Genomic DNA, 19573 nt, shown 5'->3' with positions numbered 1-19573 from the left:
CGGCGAACGCAGCGTCGTGAGGTGATAAACTCGGCGAATTATCCGCAAATATCCGTTAAAGTATTTCGAGCAAGGCGCGAAAATTAATAAGAAACCACAGCTGTCAGGTGTTTAGCCAAGTTCAAGTTCATAAATACACTTGTTTTAAATGTGTGGGTCTTAATCCAATTGCATATTAGTTAATTTTTGGTGATAAGAGATATACTTTATGGGACAGGGCTTATCAAGTGCAGGCACCTTAGCTGCAAATAACCTTTCGAATATCCAAGGCCATCATTTCAACGAGCTGCCAGTGTTCCCAGACACATTATGAATTAAAAATGTGTGATTTGCAAATGCAATTATTCGACAGCGTCGTGAAATCTCTCAGCAATAACAACTTTTAAACGGAAAATATAAAACCTATTTAGATTTCAATTCCACACGATCTGGGCAAGTTTCAATGTGCAATTCAACTAATTAATCATTTACAAATGCTTTGTTTTAACTGACAAAACGTCGACATACTCCAATCAGTCGCTTGTTGCATGCAACAATGTCAATTGGCTAAAATTGCATGCGTCTTCACAGACATGCATCTATCCATGTCGGATATCTCTCTCCCCATAGTAATTGATGTGGCGCCCAAGAACTTCATCAATTTCTTTAATTTACACGCTCATCAATAATGCAAAGCGAAATGCTTAGTACTTAAAACAAAAATAGACAACAAAACATTGACCAACTTTTCTAGCTATGTATGTATGTAAAACTCCATATAGAAGAAATATCCAGATCAAAATAAATAGAAACTCTACCTAATCTACCTGCTGCAATCACAAATGTGTGACAAATTTTGTTCAATTTTCTCAATTTGAAACACATTAATTTCCGCTTGAATGAAATTGATCTTCAATGTATGTATGTACATATGTATGTATGTACATAAATATAATCGTTGATTAAGAACAGTAGTTCCTCTCTAAAAAACATTAAGGTTTGTCCTTCATACAAATATACTGATTTATACTGTAGTCTTTTTTTTAACACCTTTCTACTTTTTTATCATTCAGACCTTATAAGTAGTGATTACAAATTACTTCTAACACTTATCAATAAACACTTAATAAATAAGAAATTAATTGCCCATCATCAAATTGTATTTTCTTTACTTTCACCCGAAGACTAAAATATACACTTTTGTACAAAAATAAATATGTATGTACTTATACATACATCCATGTACATATGTATGTATTTATGTATAGCTGAACACAAAGCCAGACAGCGGGACAGACGAATAGACGAACATTTAGTTTATTATCTAATCTGTTCTTTTTTCACACATTTTGCACACTCAAACATTTGTCGTTTAATGTTTTTGTTTTTAATTTTTAAATAGTTGACATGACTCAGCTTTTCTCTCTACAGTATCTTATAATCAGGCAGTGCACCTCGCGTTCACAAGTTTAACAGTTGTTTTGTTGTGCAAATATCATTTGTTTGTTTACTTAAACAGTGCGCCGCAAAGCAAAAAGCTTTGATTTCACCACGTGCATCGCGAACGCCCAATAAACAAATTTATCGCATTTATCGAACAGGATCGACCAGGTGGCAACGCCGTACAGATATGCAACCGAAATCCATCGTTAATTGGTCATTTTGAAATTGCCTATTAAAATGGCGTCGCCAGTCGCCGCCATGGACTTTGACGAGATACTCAAGGAAATTGGCGAATTCGGTCGATACCAGAGAGTGAATTATTTACTCATTTGCCTGCCCGTGCTCTTCGCAGCTGCCAACAGTTTATCGTATGTTTTTACGGCTGGCATACCAAAATATCGCTGCCATATAGACGAGTGCGAGGTGCAAGATCAGACGCAATATCAGACAGATTGGCTGGATCATGCCATACCAGGCACGCGGAATAATCATGGATACTTTACTCCAGTTGATATGTGCAGGCGTTATGCACCCAACAGCACTGCAAACAACTGGCAACCCTGGGAGCATCCAGAAAGCCAATGGAAAGAGACGCAGGAGTGCAATCCATCGTTGTTTTTGACAGAACAAACGCAACGATGTCAGCAGTTTGTTTACGAATTTGGAGAGTACACAATTGTGCAGGAATGGCAGTTGACGTGCAAAGAGAATACGTGGAAGTTAGCATTTGTTGGCACCACCCACTTTGCCGGTCTCGTTATTGGCACCGCACTATTTGGCTATCTTGCCGATCGGTATGTGCTTTTTTAAATTTCACCAAGAGTTTAAGCTATTGAGTCAATAGTATTGACTAAGCGATGGTGATAGCAAAAGTAATCAAAGCGATATGGCAATATCGATCACATATTGTTCGTGGTATCGATAATTCTTTATAAATGGAATATGTATTTAAATTATCAATAATACTAATTAATCATATGTACATTTTTTAACTTAAAATAGTCTAAAAAAGTTTAATATGTAAATGTAACTTTTTAATACACTGTACATTTAATAATTGTTATCCCCTAATTGTTACATACTCCTTCTTTATCCCATAGCTTTGGACGCAAATATGTTTTTCTGTTCTGCACCATTTTCATGGGAATAACTGGCATAGGGCAAGCCCTCGCCTGGGACTATATCAGTTTCCTGATCTTCGCCTTATTAAATGCCGTGGGCACATCCGGCGTTTATCCATTAGCCTTCATTATAGGTGTGGAAATGGTTGGACCGCGTAAACGTGAGATGACCTCCATTGTACTCAACTATTTCTATGCTGTGGGTGAAGCGTTGGTGGGTTTTGCCGCCTGGTTGCTGACTGACTGGAAGCATTTACAGTTGGCACTCTCCATTCCGCCGCTATTCTTTGTTATCTATGTCTGGCTAGTGCCGGAGTCAGTGCGCTGGCTGCTGGCACGGAACGAGCATGAAAAGGCGGGTGCCATTATTAGAAGGGCGGCTCATGTGAACCAACGAGAGTTGTCTCTGGAGCTTATGGCCAGTTTTAAGCAGCAGAATTTGAATGCGACGGATAAGCAACAGTTATCGTCAGATCAAGAGCAGCGTCAGATTTGGGCGTCCGTCAAACAAGTGTTTGGCTCCCATTCGTTGATCTGGCGATATACACTGCTACTCTTCATTTGGTAAATATTTCCCATTGATATTTTTACTTCTTACACCATATTTAATTGATTCTTACAGGGCTGTCAATGCCATTGTCTTTTACGGTCTCTCGCTGAACTCGACTAATCTCAGTGGCAACAAGTACTTGAATTTCGCTCTTGTCTGCCTAATTGAAATACCCGGTTACAGCTTGGCCTGGGTATGTTTAAATGTCATATGAATATACATGTGTGCTATATATATCCTATTTATATCTGTCGTATACAGTTGTGTCTGCGAAAATTGGGACGACGTCTGGCGCTCTCGGGTTCCCTTTTGCTCTGTGCTGTCACCTGCGCGGCCAGCGGATATTTGACATCGGGTATGATATATTTCAGTCGGATATAAATATATGATTATATCGTTAAAGTACTTACCTATTTTTATTGACTATGCATGCTTACCTAGTTCATACCAACAAGATCACACGTAAAGCAACTTATTAGCGTTATAAAAACAATGAATTCAATGTCGTTTTCAGAAGAAACCTCTTTTTAAAAGTTTACTAACAATGGTTTCTATGTTATCTGCAACAGGTCAAAATTGGTTAATCATCACACTCTTTTTAATTGGCAAACTGGGAATCACTTCATCATTTGCAGTTATTTACACTTACACAGCGGAAATGATGCCCACGGTTTGTATTATTTTTTTCAATCGTCAATATTAGTTCTGAAGAAACATATGAACATCTCCCTGCAGGTTATACGAAGCGGCGGCGTTGGCGTCATGTCCACCTTTGCTAGATTTGGTGCCATGTTGGCACCCTTTGTGCCTCTCCTGGTTTGTAACCGTGAAGCACTTTAATTTCTAAAAATACATATTTTTTTGTTTCAATTATAATAGGGGACCTATTATGAGCCCCTGCCTATGCTATTATTTGGTGGCACATCAATGCTTGCTGGATTGTTATCTCTTTTGCTGCCGGAGACCTTTCACAAAAAACTTCCCGATACGGTAAGTGTAAACGAATAACTTCCTACTAAGTCCCTTAAATTCCTTATTAACTTTATTTATAGGTTGCAGATGCAATTATGCTGGGAAGCAAAATGAAACTTAACAACGAAAATGTCAACAATTGCATAGACAGTCAGCAAAATGAGTCGATTATTTAATTTTAATTGACACTATCCATCTCATCCAGTACAAATCACTAGTAGTAACGTGGAGACTTCATAATTAACGAACATTTTCTGTTATAATATTTAGTAGATTTAATTACATATATGCCTATGCATGAAATATTTTTTTTAAATATGATAAACACCTTATTCGATATAGAAACTAATGCAACTAAGCAACAATATACATATTTTTTTCGTAGCAATTACAATTTATTGTTATTTTGTAGAATGTTGTAAAGTCAGGAGCTGTTATATATATATTTTCAATTTGGTTATAGGAAGACTCCGTATAACGTAAAATTTAATTTAAAGCGGTTTGTTTTTAAATATAAATTTGTCATCACGATTTAAAGAAGATCACATCAATCTTAGTCCAAAGCTAGCTTTCAATATTGTTTTTTTTTTAACATTTTTAAGCAATCTAAAATATAAGATTTTTTGCAATACTCGATATTTATCTTTGTATATACAAAAGACATTCGTTTTTTTTTTGCACAGAACTTAAGAGTTATTAAGTCTCTTTTAATCTTTTGTAACATACTAATTTGTCTAAAATTATTTACAATAAAATAATAAATATTCATAACAAAGACCTTTTTATTGCCCGAAAAGACCCTCGAATATAAGAGGATCTGTGATCACTCCAAAACGTTGAAGTATCTTGAAGCGCTGTTTCTTATCAGTACGCAGACATATTGGCTGATAAAAGCCCAATCGTGTGGTCCTTTTAAGCTCCCAATCGGGGAGTATGTCCTCAATATCAACCAGGGCCTCCTGGCGACGACCCCAGAAGTCCACGTATGCCAGTCTTAACTGATCCTGCTGGTCATTAATGTAGATGAATCCAATTATATTGGATGTCAAATAACTGCCCAATGATAGCGTAATCAGCCCACTGACTCCCAGTGAAGCGCAAATTCCAATTGCTTCTCCAGATACCTGGCCAGCCTGAGACAGGGTGAAGGCCAACGGTGTGGCAGCCAGTGTGACAGCAGCCTGATAGTTTTTAAGACGATTAAAAGCTGCAATCCAGCGTATCAATGGAAGCTGGTAGATGGGCCGCCAATCCGTAAACCCATCTTCCACAGCCAATTTCTTAGTCGTCGCTGTTTTTACAGCTGATGATGTTGCTGTTGCCGGTTCTGTAGCAGGCGTGTTTGCACTGTGACGCCTACTGCCAGCACAATATGTTAAGGGCAATTTAATGAAGCGTGGCCGACAAAATCGTTGAAGCACTAAACATGTTTAATTTAGGTTAGTAAATTGTTTATAAAAAAATAATGTTTATGTAAACCAAACTCACTTGTTGTGTTGTCTGTAAAATTGCTGCTATGCTCAATTGAACAGCTCACATTACAGCTCTGCTCAAAAAGGAATGTTAAAGAGATGCCATTTGCTGTTAACTTAAAAGAATATCGATATACACAGTATTGAACGCTGGTCACACTTATCAGATTTAACGTACTTCTGAAATGTGTCTGACACAACCACTAACCATACAATATGTATGGTTAGTGACACAACTTACAGTTACATATTTAATATACATAACAACGCGAATTAAAATATAGTCATAAATGATCGATATATCACGTACAAACTTATGTAGCTAAGCTGCTGAGACCACAGTGCTCACTTAACTGTGAGTGTTTGTATGTATGTAATTTCAATGAGCATTGAGCGCTAGGTATTAGTTTAATAATAGATCGGCGCGATGAGCGACAATGTTGAGAGTAAATAATCCACTGAGGCGTTCTTCAGTCCGTGTCGACAACGACGACAGCTCACAGTTGTTTTACGGTCTCGTGTCGGTCGCTTTGGCCAATTACAAAACGAATTTGCATAGTATGTATTTAATACAAATTTGGAAAATAATGTCATACAGCAAATATGATGGAAATAAAATATTAAAAAAATATTTATATTAACTGTTATTGCGAACTACAAAGCTAATAACAAAAATGTGATATAACAAACTCTCTGTAGCAATATTCATAACAAATCAAATTTGTTAATCATTAACACCAATATATTAATTACATTAATTTTAATTTAATCCGTTTCTACAAAAATAGTTAAATAACAATTAAACACGAAAAAAACAAAGAATCAAAAGGTGAAATGTCGCTACGAATTGATGTTATTTTCTCTTGTTGAACAAGCTACAAATATTTTTAGCACATTATTGGCGTGCTGCGAATTCGAAAATAGTTTTCAAAAAATAAGTGTATTTTGCCGTATATGTGTATACAAACACATGTGCGAATTTAATAAAATAGCAATTTATCTGAAATCCTTCAAACACAAGTCAACTGTAGCAGAATTTCCTCTTAAAGATATCCTAAAATGTCGCTGACATCGTTGGGGATTAGCGCCGGCTTCATGGTCGGCTGCTGCATAGCAGCTCAGGTGGCTCGTCGGGTCAGTCGGCGGCTCCTCAGCAGAGAGGGTATCGTCCCGGTGCTGATGAACGAGGCCATCGCAGCGGCCGAGCTGTGCGCCTGCTGCTTTGAACTGATCATTGGTAAGTGCAGATCGACAAGCGGATTGACGCTGAATAGATTGAAATCATCGTTAACATCCGGACAGTGGCGGATAACTTTGGTGTGGCCACCTATGCCATCTTTCTGTTTCTGCTGACAATCTGGTGGGGCAAGGTCTGGGGCGATGCCTCCGCCTGCCCATACACACACATGGAGGATGTGCTGGAGGGTCGCACCAGCTTCAAGGAGATGGCATTGCGCACCTGGGCCGAACTTATGGGCGGCTGCTGTGTATATCGCATTGTTCAAGTCTTCTGGTGGCTGGAATTTGCTGAAACTCACAAGGGAAGGGCATTCGAGGAGTGCAATGCCGACTTGCAGGTTAGCCCTTATTTGGGCGCTGCCATTGAGGGCATAGCCACCATGCTCTGTCGCCTGGCCTCGAAGACGCTGAGTGTACATGAGCCAAAGTTTAGTAGCTACATTGACTCCTTTATTGGCACCAGCCTCGTGGTGGCAGGTAAGTATTCGCCCGTTTCGAACGTGGTTTCCGACTGCTGCTATGTCCTCTCAAAAAGTTTACGCTTTTAATTATGCAATGCTTTCAGCCTTCAACTTCTCTGGCGGCTACTTTAATCCAGTACTAGCAACAGCTCTGAAATGGGGCTGCCGTGGCCACAGCAATCTGGAACATATAATCGTATATTGGATTGGCGCCTGTCTAGGTGCGCTGCTATCGGTGCCAATCTTCAAGCTCCCTGTTGTGCGACGCCTTCTGCTGGGCGATGAGAAGACAAAGGAGGCTTAAAATCCAAATGATCGATGATTAGGAATAGTTAGTTATTTATGACCACAGTTCTATTGGAGACAAATTTGTTTATTATCTGAACTAAGGAACAATATGTTAATTGCATGCATTGCTTAGTGGCGATACAAATCTTCGTTAGCTTTTAATTATTTATTTTACTTGTTGCTTATTATAAATAAATTATTGAAAAACAAAACTTGACAGATTTTCCTAATTAACAGAATTTCGAATCGTATAAATTCATAATTTCAGCATGCTTCGTTGATAAAATCACATCCGTTTTACAAATTCAAAGTTTTTAAATAAATTTTTAAAGAAAAAAGAAAAAAAAAGAGATTATGATTCTATTAAGAAAACTTTTGAGTTATTTTAGTCTAAAATGGGGTATACTATTAATCGCTGTGATCGATATTGTAATATGTGTAGTAGGACTTTACGACACAGAAAGTAATTAATTTTTTCCTAAATAACTTTAAAATTTGAAAATGCCAAAATAAAAGATGATCATCATTCACAGAACTAGACAACGAAGCTTGGTATTATTGTATGCTTTCAGCTTATAGTTCCCATATTACGGGCTGCAGCCTGCTAATCATTGCGGTTTTTCTGGTTTGTAGTCCCAAAAGTTTACTTCAATCTTACTTACATTCTTTCCAACTACAGAACAAAAGAATATTAGTCCTATTGTATTTGGTTACGATCATTATTCGACTCATTTACACCTCTGCTATTTTTATATGGATGAACGTAACGCACTCATATCGTCCTACTCTATGCATCTTAGAATATTTAATTCTGAGTGAGCTTATGTACTTTTTGGTTTTTAATTTATTTAATCTTTATCTCTTAACTCACAGCAGTCAGCCTTTATTTTTGGTTCTGCGCATACTCTTGGTACAAAGCTCTCGGTATAGAGTCATCACTGGAGGCAGAATCAGCATCAAGCTCGCAAAGAGGCAATAACACACAGGCAACTTGACCAGAATATATAAATCTATTTTTAATAACTGTATAAATGCAATCTTTTAAATGAAATAAAAGTGGATAGAAGTTTTTCGTAACAAAAATAAATATGTTGTACATCACACCACAGAATTTTATATATGCTACTTCCTGTGAAAACATTCTGATCAAGACTTTACAATTTACATTCTGAAAAGTTTTCACATCATCTAGCCTGCATTGACCTAACAAACAATCTAGAAATCTTAGTATTGTGCTAACAATATATGATTCGTACAATAAAAGTTATTATTATAACAGTAAGAAAACATTACAAAACAACTCAAATAAGGACTTCAAAAGAAATAATCTTTAAAAATGATTACCGTGGAGAAGTTTTTTTGCTTTCTTGAACTAAAATGGGGAATGCTAGCTATTGGCATTATTCAAATTATTTTAACTCTTCTGTCTGCCTTCCTTATGCCATGTAAGTTCTTAATCGCGGTCTATAAAAATTTTTATTATTATTTTTCCTTATTCCCAGATGGATATGAGGTATTTGCGTTTGTTCAGTTCGCTGTTTTGATACTCTTTTTTATTTCGTGCATACTTTTAATTGTTGCAGCCTTTGTGGTAAGCTCTCAAATAATTTTTGCTTTATCAAACATTGAATAAATAGTTAACTAAAATCTTCGATGTTACAGCCAAAAAAGCCATTGGTGCTTTGTTATTTGATAATGGCGGCTCTTCTAATCCTAGTGGCGATTATCACTATTATAATTATGGTGTGCTTGGGACACCATTATGTCTTGTCATATGTATTAAGTGTCATCGTCATAAGTACAAATGTTTAAATTTCTTTAATAGTACATATAACATATCTCTTTCCTTGCATAGTTCTGGGAATTTACTTTTGGATCTGTGCATACTCTTATTATCAACAAATTTAAGTCTTCCATAATCAACGAAAAATCGGTATTAGTGATATATTTTTACTTTTGATATGTGTTCCACACAGTGCAACACTCAAAATTCTAAACTATACTATTATTCGCTGTGATCGATATTCTAATATGTGTTGTAGGACTTAACGACACAGAAAGTAATTAATTTTTTCCTAAAGAACTTTAAAATTTGAAAATGCCAAAATAAAAGATGATCATCATTCACAGAACTAGACAACGAAGCTTGGTATTATTGTATGCTTTCAGCTTATAGTTCCCATATTACGGGCTGCAGCCTGCTAATCATTGCGGTTTTTCTGGTTTGTAGTCCCAAAAGTTTACTTCAATCTTACTTACATTCTTTCCAACTACAGAACAAAAGAATATTATTATTATTCGACTCACTTATAGCTCTGCCATTTTTATATGGATGAACGTAACGCACTCATATCGTCCTACTCTATGCATCTTAGAATATTTAATTCTGAGTGAGCTTATGTACTTTTTGGTTTTTAATTTATTTAATCTTTATCTCTTAACTCACAGCAGTCAGCCTTTATTTTTGGTTCTGCGCATACTCTTGGTACAAAGCTCTCGGTATAGAGTCATCACTGGAGGCAGAATCAGCATCAAGCTCGCAAAAAGGCAATAACACACAGGCAACTTGACAAGAATATATAAATCTATTTTTAATAACTGTATAAATGCAATCTTTTAAATGAAATAAAAGTGGATAGAATATGTTGTACATCACACTTTACAATTTACATTCTAAAAAGTTTTCACATCATCTAGCCTGCATTGACCTAACAAACAATCTAGAAATCTTAGTATTGTGCTAACAATATATGATTCGTACAATAAAAGTTATTATTATAACAGTAAGAAAACATTACAAAACAACTCAAATAAGGACTTCAAAAGAAATAATCTTTAAAAATGATTACCGTGGAGAAGTTTTTTTGCTTTCTTGAACTAAAATGGGGAATGCTAGCTATTGGAATTATTCAAATTATTTTAACTATTGTGGGTGGCATCTTTATTCAACGTAAGTTCTTAATCGCGGTCTATAATAATTTCTATTAATATTTTTCTTATTCCTAGCTGGATATCTGATATTTGGGTTTGTTCAGTTCGCTGTTTTCATACTCTTTTTAATTTCGTGCATACTTTTAATTGTTGCAGCCTTTGTGGTAAGCTCTCAAATAATTTTTGCTTTATCAAACATTGAATAAAAAGTTAACTAAAATCTTCGATGTTACAGCCAAAAAAGCCATTGGTGCTTTGTTATTTGATAATGGCGGCTCTTCTAATCCTAGTGGCGATTATCACTATTATAATTTGTGCTATTTTGGGATATAATGAAGTCTTATCATATATATTCAGTGTCATCATCATAAGTATAAATGTTTAAATTTCTTTAATAGTACATACATATAACATATCTCTTTCCTTGCATAGTTCTGGGAATTTACTTTTGGATCTGTGCATACTCTTATTATCAACAAATTTAAGTCGTGTCATAAATAACGAAAAATCTGTATTAGTGATATATTTTTACTTTTGATATGTGTTCCACCCAGTGCAACACTCAAAATTCTAAACGCAATAAATACAATAATAATAATATGTTTGACATCCCATTTTAATATACTAAAATCTGCATATAAATAATACATTTTTTGATTCAATTCTGCTTATTCACCTTAATTACGATATAAGTCTATTGCCATTGTAGTACTAACTAGTATAACTATGTCTTATTACCAACTGATGGAGCGACACGTCGTCGACGTCCACGTCGCGTGACTCGCAGAACAACTTCGTCGTTAATTCGCTCGAATTGATAGTCGCTATGACCGAGAGAACAGCGCTTTGTCACAATGGATGAATCGCTGCCGCAGCTCTTATCCTGTTCCAGACTACTTGCATTCAAAGTTTCCTCGATAGTAACGTTCACAGCCGGGGGAGACGCAGCTATTGCTGTTTCTAATGGGGTCTGGGGCACAATTTCATCATCTTTATGGTCTAAATTAATTTTACGTTTTTTCAGTGGAGTCGTATCGCCCTTTTCAGGTGTTATGGAACTTGCTTTAGATTTGATTGGAGTTGTCCTCTCGCTAGCTGTGCGTACGCCTGTCTTCTTCATTTTGTTTTTCAGTTTTTTGGGATAATGGCTGACGGCATTGCCAGATGCAGCAGCAGGTTGTTGTACGGGAGATTGTGTTAGGATCTTCAGTAGATCCTGCTTGGGAGTCTTCATGGAGGTGGAGGTAACTGTTGCTTCATCGGGCTGTTCTTCGACACTTGTATGAGACTGATGGTGTAAGTGCTTCAATGCTACCTCAATGTTATCCGCCTCTAGACTTGTATTTGGATAATCTATGTTAAAAGACTTTTCGCATGTATCTTCTGGTAATGATGCACTCTTAATCGCCGCTTCTTCGTTCTGATCGTCTTCATTGTGATCAACTTTGGTTGAATCCGGCTGAGCATACATAACAGTCGATGCGACAATCGCTGGTTTTGGCAACAAACTCGTAGTAACCACCAGCTCGAGTTCAATTTTCTTATCTACGATAATCTCCACATTCGAATCTTCGATTTTTCTTGCTTTTTCAACAAATTGCTGCTTATTATGTTCCACATTCGCATTCTCTGTGACATATTCGCTCTCATTTTTATCCTGACTGTCTTCGATTAATCCATCTACCCTCAGAGCAATGTGTTCAATATCCATCATAACAGGTAAGCGAATATCTTCAATTATTTGAATACCTGTAGCTGATCGCATTTCTCCCTGTTGCGTTACGATATTATTCTCTGTAGGTGGCTCTACAGTCGAAATCACATTTGCTACTTTTCTAGGTTCTGTACTGTGATGTAGTTTACCATCGCTTAAAAGTGCTTCATTATCTGAGTTTGCGGGCATACTGCTAACATGGCGCTCAGGCGTTGCTATATCATCTTCTCTGGAATGCTCAATTATTGGTGAAACGTTCCTTGGAGGGGTGCAAAGATTCATGTCCTCTAAGTCTTTACTGCTGTTTTTACGTTCAGATGTTCGAATGCTATCATCTACCATTGTATCCAATTCAAGAGGACATTCAACAGGTTGCGGTTTATCATGGTTCAATATGGGTAAGCCCTCAGACCCTATATCTTTATCGAAAACCTCATCTTGTTTATCTTTTCTATCGGACTCTTCCGGCAAGAGACTCTGGTCCACATTATCGCGAAACTTATCTTCTTGTCTTAATTCGCTAGGTGTTTCATCAGTAATTTTTGCATCCTTGCACTCTTCTATTTCAGACTTAGGTACTTCAGATTCAACTTTTGTGGGCGCTGTTTTAGTAGCAATTTCTTTCCCAGCATTCGTTAATTCAGTTTCTTCATGGTCATTTCGAGCTTCTTTCGACAGTACTTCTTCTGCAGTTCGGTCTGAATTTTTAACAGTTGGCTCACATATTTTAATTTTAAGTGCATCTTTTGGGCATCGTATTGATTCCATGTTGTGCTCTTCACAATTCACTAAATCCAGACCTGGAATCATTAGCGATGCATGTGTAAGAGATGTAGAAGGATCTTTCGACTCATTTTCTCCTGGTGCTCCTCGTAATGACGTATCTTCACTCTTATCAATAGGTTTACCCTCAAAGCTATCCCTCTCAGCATCTTGTTTCACTTGATTATTCTCGGCTTTTAAATTTATTTCCGGAAAGTTATCAATTATATTTGAAGAGTGATCAATCGTTTTCCTTCCTTGGACTATTTGTTCTGAATCTTCAGCTGATGGATTTTGCAAAGCAAGCTGGTCAGTAGGTGCGCATCGTTCTTCCTTATTCTTTTTGTTCACTTTAGCTGTGTGTTCCTTTGATGTTCCTTCTGTGGGGTTAACCTGTTTTGTTGTTTTACCAGAATGCATCTCCGAAGGCTTTGCTTTATTCCGATTTTCGTGAGTTGCTAGATTTGATTCCCGTTCCCGTGAACTGACACTATCACTGCAACTAATTAATATAATTTTATTGACAGAAAATACAACCGAGGAGTTTATCCAACTGTATAATCATACTCACCTGTTCTTCCTGTTTTTGTTATTGTGAGAGTGTTGACTGGAACCTGAACGCGAGCGACTGCGACTATTACTACGACGACGCTTGCATGAGTCCTTGGTACTTCTTGTCCTGCTCCTGCCAGTGCTTCTTTTTTCCTCCCGAGCTTCTCTCCGGTTCCAATCACGGTGACGGCTCCGACTTCGACTTCGGCTCCGAGTGCGGCGTCTACTTCGATCACGATTTCGACAAGTGTCAACAGAATGATGATGTGAAGACTTATTCGAGCTTGGCTGCTTGATATGTCTATTGTCCTTCTTCTTATCACAGTCCGCATTCTGCGATTTAAGTTTATCCTCTAGTTTAGCCGGTGTTTCCTTCTCATCTTTTGTAACTTTTTCTCGCTTCTCACTCTTGCCTGCCACATCGGACATAGTTTTAGCCGATTCCTCCTGCTTTAAGATACGCTTGTGTTCTGTCTTCTGATTACTATCAGCTGGCTCAGATTTGTTAGGCCACTTGCGTCTGAAGCAGATATCGTCTTTTCTGCAATGAACCATGTTTAGATTTCTTTGTCTGGTGATTCATTAATTATCATAGCAACTTACTCCTTCCGCAGCTGAGTGATCATTGTATCTTTACGCTTAATTTCCGCCTTCGCGGTATCGAGCAAATTTTGGAAATTTACCTCCATAGTCTTGATTTTCTTTTCCAGTGCTTTGTTTTGCATTTGATAATTACTAATCTCAACTTGCGCGTTTGCATATTTCGTTTCCCAGGCCTGTAGCTCTTTAGATTTCTATGAATAAACATAACAATTAGACACAGTTATGTATATTATGACAGCAGACTTACCTCATCTTCAACTTTCTGGAAGTCATCCAGATCATCGTAAATATCTAGTTCGTCACACATACTTCTTGTTATTAAACCAAACAGATGAGTGGTAATAAAGGCATTGTATAAATGCGCGAAATCTGACCAGTGTTGCCATAGCCGGTAATGCTAAATATTCAATCGAAAGCAGCGCTGTATTATACTTATGGGTCACACTTGCAGCGCATTTGAATTTTGAAATACACAAAAACATTGTTACAGTTATCATTCTAAATAAATACACAATAAAATTTCAAACACAAAATATTTAAAGATTTGCAATGGGAGACGGAGGGCAGCCATATTACTATAGACTGGAGCGACAAAAGTTTGCATGTGTTGCATATACGCTAACAGCAGTATTTTTGATTTTTGCATGTCTGCAATGGTATTTCTTTCATTTAATGTAAGTAATTAGATTAAAAGTAATAATTATATGCTTATATATGTTTACCACAGTGATGAAACCAACAAGTACTTTACAAAAAATTATTGGTTTGGCATAGTATTCTTTGTGCTTAGCTTATTGCTTATCCTCCTCTTCATTTTCTTTGAAGATCTGCGTTTCACTACACCAGTGAATTGGATAATAACCTTTTTAATTGTAAGATTCTTTTGTCATTTGAAACTATCTATGTATATTCATTTATATAACTAGTTTGAGTGCGTTGTTTTGGGAGTAACTTCGTTAATCGTGCGCCACTATCAATATCATTTCTTAATAAGCTTCATAATATGGGTCATTGTGCTAGGCATTTTTATACTATTTGGATCCTTTATACCGGTAAATCCTAATCACAAGCAAATATAATTTGTCATAATTGATTTCCCTCTAGCATGACTTGACCCTTGACATTGTGGTTCTTGTTATTGTGGGAATTGTTTCCCTTATCGGTGCTATGTACTTCCTAATGCTCTACATTGTCGCAAATGTGCCATATTCATTTTTCGTCTACCGTGGCTTTATTGTATTGAGCATTTTATTGGTAAGCTTTCAAGTAAATGTTTTGTATTTAACATAATTCTCCTATTCTACCTCAGTTTGTTATGTATCATGCACAAATTATAAATGGGGGACGATTTGCTGAAATTCGGGATCACGATTATCTTTTAGCAGCTTTAATACTGTTTTACGATTTTCTACTCTTGTACATATTCACATTTCAGCTTGCGCCAAAGTGGTCAGATGACTGCGACGAGCACAGAAATAAAACAAGTGTTCTTGTAGTGGACAAGCATTTAAAGGCATCAACAGTAGCAGTTAAAATGGTAGCAGTCACCCCTCCAACCGAGCAATGATTTGTCATTATAAAATTTGTAAATGTGCAGTTTTGAATACGCGCGGTTAAAATAAAGTGTAAAAAACAAAAACAAAAAAATTATATGGGCAGCATTTTTTACGCAGCCAACTTCACGTGCATTGAATTTGGCGCGCAGCAGCTGTTTTCGTTTTGCTATTATGCTTTGTTGTTGCCTTTGGCACTGTGAATAAACCTAAATTGGCACAAAGCTGACATAAACAAAAAAAATTAGCAATCGGCAAAGCCACAAAAAATACACCCAGTGCTTAGTCAACCAAAAGTCATGGATCCCACCATATCCGTCTCTAAAGGCTGCTTTGTGTACAAAAATGGCGCTACTCGTGCCAATCCCAATAAAAAGACGCCAACCAAGCGTAAGAGATCTGTCCAAGCCGGGTCTGAGGTAACCAGCAGTCTCCTGGGTAAGGAGCTCACGTCGCAGCCTCTGTATGCTGCCTATACGGAATGCTGGCATCAAATGCATAACCACATCGTCGAGCTACAGTCGGAGAGCAATTCTCGCACCCTGGAAGAGTTAGAGGAGTTTGTCACAGGGGCTGGAGAGGGCAGCAGGCAGGAGGATATTCTGCCAACAGCAGCACTGCTCACGGGGATCAATCAACCCGATCATCTCAAGCAATTCGAATCGTTGACGCAGCACTTGAATGCCAAGCAAGCAGCAAGAGTTGCTGTGCTTCAATCTAGAGATTGTGCAACGCTGAAGGCGGCTGTGGAGTCAATGGTGTATAATTTGATGGAGGCACAGCCATCGGCGGATGACGCAAACGAGGATGAGGAAACGGAAGATGATCGCGATCGCAAACGTTTGCGTCGCAGTCAATGCACCATGAAGCAGCTGCATTTGTGGTACGACAACAACTATCGTGGTGAAGGGGTCAAGCATCAAGTGCTCTTGGTGATTTTGCCCGATTTTGAGTGCTTCAGTGCTAGCGTACTGCAGGATTTCATTCTTATTCTCAGTGCGCAGTGCGATCGCCTGCCGTTTGTCCTCGTGCTTGGCGTTGCCACAGCCATGACAGCGGTGCATAGCACTTTGCCCTATCACGTGAGCAGCAAGATCAAGTTGCGTGTCTTCCAGACTCAGCCAGCGCCCACGGGCCTCAATGAGGTAAGCATTGGTATTCCCTAATTTTATAGTTCCACTTATTCATTTGACAATCTCTCAGCTGCTGGACAAGGTGCTGCTCTCACCCAAATATGCATTCCATTTGTCGGGCAAGGCCTTCAAGTTCCTAACGCATATCTTTCTGTACTACGACTTCTCCATACAAGGTTTCATTCAAGGCTTTAAGTACTGTCTCATGGAACACTACTTTGCGGGCAATGCCTTTGCACTGTGCACCAGTTATACCAAAGCGCTGGGTCGCATCCAACAGTTAACGCACGACGACGTGGAGACCATTCGACGCCTGCCATCATTTCGTCCTTATGTGGAGCAGATCAATGATTGCAAACGCATTATTGCCGTGCTCACCGACGATGATTATCTGAAGAAGAAGTTGCCTCAGCTATTGCGAGACTGTCTGCTCCATTTTATGCTCTTTCGCTCGAGTCTCGAGTTCTTCACAGAGCTGGTCGGCGATCTGCCTCGTTGTCCGCTGGGCAAACTACGTCGCGAACTCTACGTGAACTGCTTGAATAAACCGATTGCGCAGCAGGCCGAGTATAAGGAATGCTGGCAAATGCTGAGCTTCATGTCCAAGGATGAGTTTATTGCCAAGGTGTCCAGAGCTATTGCATGCACAGATCAGTTTCTCAGCGAACAGATCGTTCCCTTGGAGCTGGGTGACGCTTGTGCCGCTGAGATGCGCGCTGAGTTGCAGACACTCAAGAAATTGCTAAACGATGTCGAATTGGCTACCATGGAAACGCATGCAGTTACCATTGAATCCACATGCTCATCGACAGATGCCCGCCCCTTGGCTGATCTCACGCAAGTCGCCTCACGGCAACAGTTAAAGGAGCAGCTGCTGCAGCGCAGTAAACATGATAAGCAACAGTCACTCTCAGAGTACTCACGCGCCTTGCACAAGGTGCTCGATCATATCGAGACGCATTTGGTGCTTGCCCACCTGCGTCCCCTGCAGAATGCACCGCCATTGCATGAGCTCTACGTTTTCAGCGACATCGCGACGGTGCGCCGCAATATTATTGGCGCTCCACGCGCTGCTCTCCACACGGCGCTCAACAATCCGCATTTTTATATGCAATGCAAGTGCTGCGAACTGCAGGATCAATCGCAGCTGGTTAGCACCATGCCAGATCTCTCAGTAGTCTATAAATTGCATTTGGAGTGCGGTCGCATGATTAATCTCTTTGACTGGATGCAGGCATTCCGCTCCGTGTTGCGTGCCGGTGATGAACGTGATGAGCAGGAATCTAACCAGGAACAGCTTGATCCGCAAGTTCAGTGAGTATTGCTATATATATTTTTGTAATGTTGAATCGCATATTCATTACTTTTTGTCTGCACACAGAGCGCGCTTCACTCGCGCCGTGGCCGAACTACAGTTCTTGGGCTACATTAAGATGTCCAAACGGAAGACGGATCACGCCACACGCTTGACCTGGTAACCTGGTACTGAAATATATCTATATCTTAAGATCATTAAAGAATCCTGATGTTATTATTCAAAGCAAAATAAAAAATGAAAGTATCGTATTATGAAATAATTTTAAAATTTCTGGAACTCAGGGCAGCTAAGCAAAGGGCATCTTTTTGGGCGGAGCAATAGCCTCCACTCCATATATTCATATATGTTAACGACCAGTAAAAATAAGTTCATATTTGCAAAAGGTTGTGATTACTTTTTATTTTATTTTATTATCAATTTTTAATATTATTGGGATAACTCATGAGACACCCATACACCGAGCTTTTTCGTTAAATTTTTCGACTTTAAATGCCTATGGACGGTTTCCGTGCTTAGTTGCAGCTCCTCTGCGATGGTTCTAATAGTCACATGACGATCTCGATCCACTATTTCCATGATTTTATCCGTATCAACGGTCACTGGTCGTCCGGAAGGCTTGGGTGTTTCGGTATCGAAATTGCCACTTCGGAATCGCCTAAACCACTGTTCGGCGGTTTGAATCGAAAGTTTGTTATCTACTAAGACAGCAATAATCTGTCTGCGAGATTCCGCAGCAGTTTTTCCCTGTGCGAAATAAAATTTCAAAATTGCCCGAATTTCTGCGTTTGTGAACTCCATTTCAATCGATTGTAATTTTTTAACGTGGAAGGTGATGCCAATACCTTTCAAACGATATACAGCATTATATCAAACGATATACGATTATGTATGACTTCACAAGCGAAGCGCGAAATTTGAATGTAAAAACCGGTATGCCATAACCAAACAACATAATACTTTATAATAAAACTGAAAGATACCACTTTTACCTGAAAAGAGGAAGTAAATAAATTACCATGGTTTGGTATTTCTTTAAAAGACAAAATGTTTCAATTTTTAAATATCGTTACGATATGTATCTTGGTCCCTTTATACCATATAGGGAAAAATGTCGTTTAAATTCTGCACACTTTTCACAATCTAATTTTGATTTTCCACATTTGCAAGCAGATTTAACTAATGTCAAGGTTAAAAAGAAGGGCCCTTACTATCAGTATAATTGTAACGCACATAAACAAGTCTATTAATAGCTCACCCAGCACTAACTTTAATCAAAAAGGCCGCTGTAAATGTTATAAAATTGAACATATGTTCGTAATGCACGTATGTTTGCTTAAATCTTGAGGCAAAGCCAGACCACTCTCATTTCTGTTTGTTGGAGTATTTACCACAAATTATTTCAAATATGGTGCAAGTGTCGCATTAAGAGCATAAAGACAAACGGGGTGTTGAGCACAGTGGTTGGGACTCCCAACCACAATT

General features: G+C 38.3%; 9 protein-coding genes and 2 long non-coding RNA genes across 16 annotated transcripts; 7 read left to right on the top strand and 4 right to left on the bottom strand.

Annotated features, from left to right (window-relative positions):
- On the top strand, positions 1-4653 carry LOC117570274 (organic cation transporter protein). 3 transcript variants are annotated; one of them, XM_052004694.1, is made up of 9 exons: positions 1-21; positions 1581-2216; positions 2523-3107; positions 3166-3286; positions 3355-3448; positions 3663-3763; positions 3829-3909; positions 3973-4083; positions 4146-4653. In XM_052004694.1, exons 2-9 carry the CDS (start codon positions 1660-1662, stop codon positions 4239-4241), a joined length of 1746 nt encoding a protein of 581 aa, XP_051860654.1. In that variant the 5' UTR covers positions 1-21; positions 1581-1659; the 3' UTR covers positions 4242-4653. The 3 variants fall into 3 exon arrangements, with proteins under 3 accessions (XP_051860654.1, XP_034107684.1, XP_034107683.1); XM_034251793.2 differs by having other exon boundaries at positions 3-21; positions 1499-2216; XM_034251792.2 differs by lacking the exon at positions 1-21 and having other exon boundaries at positions 1299-2216.
- An 89-nt stretch (positions 4654-4742) lies between these two features.
- LOC117570276 (transmembrane protein 186) lies at positions 4743-5648 on the bottom strand. Its single transcript, XM_034251794.2, has 2 exons — positions 5554-5648; positions 4743-5485 (listed from the first exon to the last, which is right to left on the bottom strand). Coding segments are annotated over exons 1-2 (639 nt in total). The 5' UTR covers positions 5555-5648; the 3' UTR covers positions 4743-4847.
- A 351-nt stretch (positions 5649-5999) lies between these two features.
- On the top strand, positions 6000-7737 carry LOC117567755 (aquaporin-11). The gene is made up of 4 exons (XM_034247943.2): positions 6000-6095; positions 6587-6774; positions 6840-7253; positions 7342-7737. Exons 2-4 carry the CDS (start codon positions 6597-6599, stop codon positions 7539-7541), a joined length of 792 nt encoding a protein of 263 aa, XP_034103834.1. The 5' UTR covers positions 6000-6095; positions 6587-6596; the 3' UTR covers positions 7542-7737.
- A 45-nt stretch (positions 7738-7782) lies between these two features.
- LOC117567756 (uncharacterized) lies at positions 7783-10160 on the top strand. Of its 3 annotated transcripts, none has more exons than XM_052003859.1 (4): positions 7783-7988; positions 8059-8150; positions 8205-8340; positions 9977-10160. In XM_052003859.1, the coding sequence occupies exons 1-4, from the start codon at positions 7880-7882 to the stop codon at positions 10093-10095; spliced, it is 456 nt and encodes a 151-aa protein (XP_051859819.1). In that variant the 5' UTR covers positions 7783-7879; the 3' UTR covers positions 10096-10160. The 3 variants fall into 3 exon arrangements, 2 of the variants coding, with proteins under 2 accessions (XP_051859819.1, XP_051859818.1); XM_052003858.1 differs by having other exon boundaries at positions 7784-7988; positions 9974-10160; XR_007954743.1 differs by lacking the exons at positions 7783-7988; positions 8059-8150; positions 8205-8340 and adding an exon at positions 9819-9915 and having other exon boundaries at positions 9974-10100.
- LOC117567758 (uncharacterized) lies at positions 8013-10056 on the bottom strand. Of its 2 annotated transcripts, none has more exons than XR_007954744.1 (3): positions 9972-10056; positions 9833-9911; positions 8013-8198 (listed from the first exon to the last, which is right to left on the bottom strand). It is a non-coding gene; the product is annotated as an uncharacterized LOC117567758 (long non-coding RNA). The 2 variants fall into 2 exon arrangements; XR_004572085.2 differs by lacking the exon at positions 8013-8198 and adding an exon at positions 9711-9795.
- LOC127565445 (uncharacterized) lies at positions 8204-8674 on the bottom strand. Its single transcript, XR_007954746.1, has 2 exons — positions 8397-8674; positions 8204-8336 (listed from the first exon to the last, which is right to left on the bottom strand). It is a non-coding gene; the product is annotated as an uncharacterized LOC127565445 (long non-coding RNA).
- On the top strand, positions 8774-9747 carry LOC117567757 (uncharacterized). Its single transcript, XM_034247947.2, has 4 exons — positions 8774-8970; positions 9028-9116; positions 9188-9323; positions 9381-9747. Exons 1-4 carry the CDS (start codon positions 8862-8864, stop codon positions 9431-9433), a joined length of 387 nt encoding a protein of 128 aa, XP_034103838.1. The 5' UTR covers positions 8774-8861; the 3' UTR covers positions 9434-9747.
- A 113-nt stretch (positions 10161-10273) lies between the features above and the next one.
- On the top strand, positions 10274-11056 carry LOC127564997 (uncharacterized). The gene is made up of 4 exons (XM_052003861.1): positions 10274-10475; positions 10532-10620; positions 10692-10827; positions 10889-11056. The coding sequence occupies exons 1-4, from the start codon at positions 10367-10369 to the stop codon at positions 10939-10941; spliced, it is 387 nt and encodes a 128-aa protein (XP_051859821.1). The 5' UTR covers positions 10274-10366; the 3' UTR covers positions 10942-11056.
- Positions 10691-14484, bottom strand: LOC117567751 (uncharacterized). Its single transcript, XM_034247940.2, has 4 exons — positions 14335-14484; positions 14088-14278; positions 13504-14025; positions 10691-13434 (listed from the first exon to the last, which is right to left on the bottom strand). Exons 1-4 carry the CDS (start codon positions 14392-14394, stop codon positions 11181-11183), a joined length of 3027 nt encoding a protein of 1008 aa, XP_034103831.1. The 5' UTR covers positions 14395-14484; the 3' UTR covers positions 10691-11180.
- A 64-nt stretch (positions 14485-14548) lies between these two features.
- LOC117567754 (uncharacterized) lies at positions 14549-15712 on the top strand. The gene is made up of 5 exons (XM_034247942.2): positions 14549-14761; positions 14815-14959; positions 15014-15139; positions 15192-15341; positions 15397-15712. The coding sequence occupies exons 1-5, from the start codon at positions 14637-14639 to the stop codon at positions 15652-15654; spliced, it is 804 nt and encodes a 267-aa protein (XP_034103833.1). The 5' UTR covers positions 14549-14636; the 3' UTR covers positions 15655-15712.
- A 76-nt stretch (positions 15713-15788) lies between these two features.
- On the top strand, positions 15789-18331 carry LOC117567753 (origin recognition complex subunit 3). The gene is made up of 3 exons (XM_034247941.2): positions 15789-16785; positions 16844-18087; positions 18155-18331. Exons 1-3 carry the CDS (start codon positions 15940-15942, stop codon positions 18249-18251), a joined length of 2187 nt encoding a protein of 728 aa, XP_034103832.1. The 5' UTR covers positions 15789-15939; the 3' UTR covers positions 18252-18331.
- The last annotated feature ends 1242 nt before the right edge of the window (positions 18332-19573 follow it).

Source organism: Drosophila albomicans, chromosome 3 (genome assembly GCF_009650485.2).
Source record: "Drosophila albomicans strain 15112-1751.03 chromosome 3, ASM965048v2, whole genome shotgun sequence".
Taxonomy (NCBI): Eukaryota; Metazoa; Arthropoda; class Insecta; order Diptera; family Drosophilidae; genus Drosophila; species Drosophila albomicans.
Note: the sequence above shows the minus strand (reverse complement) of the source record. Positions and strands in the feature narration are given on the sequence as shown.

Coding starts and splice junctions, on each gene's coding strand:
- LOC117570274 (XM_052004694.1), top strand. CDS start 1,660: ATGGCGTCGCCAGTCGCCGCCATGGACTTTGACGAGATACTCAAGGAA. Junction 3,764..3,828: donor CAGCGGAAATGATGCCCACG/GTTTGTATTATT, acceptor ATCTCCCTGCAG/GTTATACGAAGCGGCGGCGT. Junction 4,084..4,145: donor ACAAAAAACTTCCCGATACG/GTAAGTGTAAAC, acceptor CTTTATTTATAG/GTTGCAGATGCAATTATGCT.
- LOC117567755 (XM_034247943.2), top strand. CDS start 6,597: ATGTCGCTGACATCGTTGGGGATTAGCGCCGGCTTCATGGTCGGCTGC. Junction 6,775..6,839: donor CTGCTTTGAACTGATCATTG/GTAAGTGCAGAT, acceptor ACATCCGGACAG/TGGCGGATAACTTTGGTGTG. Junction 7,254..7,341: donor CACCAGCCTCGTGGTGGCAG/GTAAGTATTCGC, acceptor CAATGCTTTCAG/CCTTCAACTTCTCTGGCGGC.
- LOC117567756 (XM_052003858.1), top strand. CDS start 7,880: ATGATTCTATTAAGAAAACTTTTGAGTTATTTTAGTCTAAAATGGGGT. Junction 8,151..8,204: donor TAATCATTGCGGTTTTTCTG/GTTTGTAGTCCC, acceptor TTCCAACTACAG/AACAAAAGAATATTAGTCCT. Junction 8,341..9,973: donor CTTAGAATATTTAATTCTGA/GTGAGCTTATGT, acceptor CTTAACTCACAG/CAGTCAGCCTTTATTTTTGG.
- LOC117567757 (XM_034247947.2), top strand. CDS start 8,862: ATGATTACCGTGGAGAAGTTTTTTTGCTTTCTTGAACTAAAATGGGGA. Junction 8,971..9,027: donor GTCTGCCTTCCTTATGCCAT/GTAAGTTCTTAA, acceptor CCTTATTCCCAG/ATGGATATGAGGTATTTGCG. Junction 9,117..9,187: donor TAATTGTTGCAGCCTTTGTG/GTAAGCTCTCAA, acceptor TCGATGTTACAG/CCAAAAAAGCCATTGGTGCT.
- LOC127564997 (XM_052003861.1), top strand. CDS start 10,367: ATGATTACCGTGGAGAAGTTTTTTTGCTTTCTTGAACTAAAATGGGGA. Junction 10,476..10,531: donor GGGTGGCATCTTTATTCAAC/GTAAGTTCTTAA, acceptor TCTTATTCCTAG/CTGGATATCTGATATTTGGG. Junction 10,828..10,888: donor ATTCAGTGTCATCATCATAA/GTATAAATGTTT, acceptor TTCCTTGCATAG/TTCTGGGAATTTACTTTTGG.
- LOC117567751 (XM_034247940.2), bottom strand. CDS start 14,394: ATGTGTGACGAACTAGATATTTACGATGATCTGGATGACTTCCAGAAA. Junction 14,026..14,087: donor ATCACTCAGCTGCGGAAGGA/GTAAGTTGCTAT, acceptor GGTTCATTGCAG/AAAAGACGATATCTGCTTCA. Junction 13,435..13,503: donor AACAAAAACAGGAAGAACAG/GTGAGTATGATT, acceptor TATATTAATTAG/TTGCAGTGATAGTGTCAGTT.
- LOC117567754 (XM_034247942.2), top strand. CDS start 14,637: ATGGGAGACGGAGGGCAGCCATATTACTATAGACTGGAGCGACAAAAG. Junction 14,762..14,814: donor TGGTATTTCTTTCATTTAAT/GTAAGTAATTAG, acceptor TGTTTACCACAG/TGATGAAACCAACAAGTACT. Junction 14,960..15,013: donor GGATAATAACCTTTTTAATT/GTAAGATTCTTT, acceptor TTATATAACTAG/TTTGAGTGCGTTGTTTTGGG.
- LOC117567753 (XM_034247941.2), top strand. CDS start 15,940: ATGGATCCCACCATATCCGTCTCTAAAGGCTGCTTTGTGTACAAAAAT. Junction 16,786..16,843: donor CGCCCACGGGCCTCAATGAG/GTAAGCATTGGT, acceptor ACAATCTCTCAG/CTGCTGGACAAGGTGCTGCT. Junction 18,088..18,154: donor CAGCTTGATCCGCAAGTTCA/GTGAGTATTGCT, acceptor GTCTGCACACAG/AGCGCGCTTCACTCGCGCCG.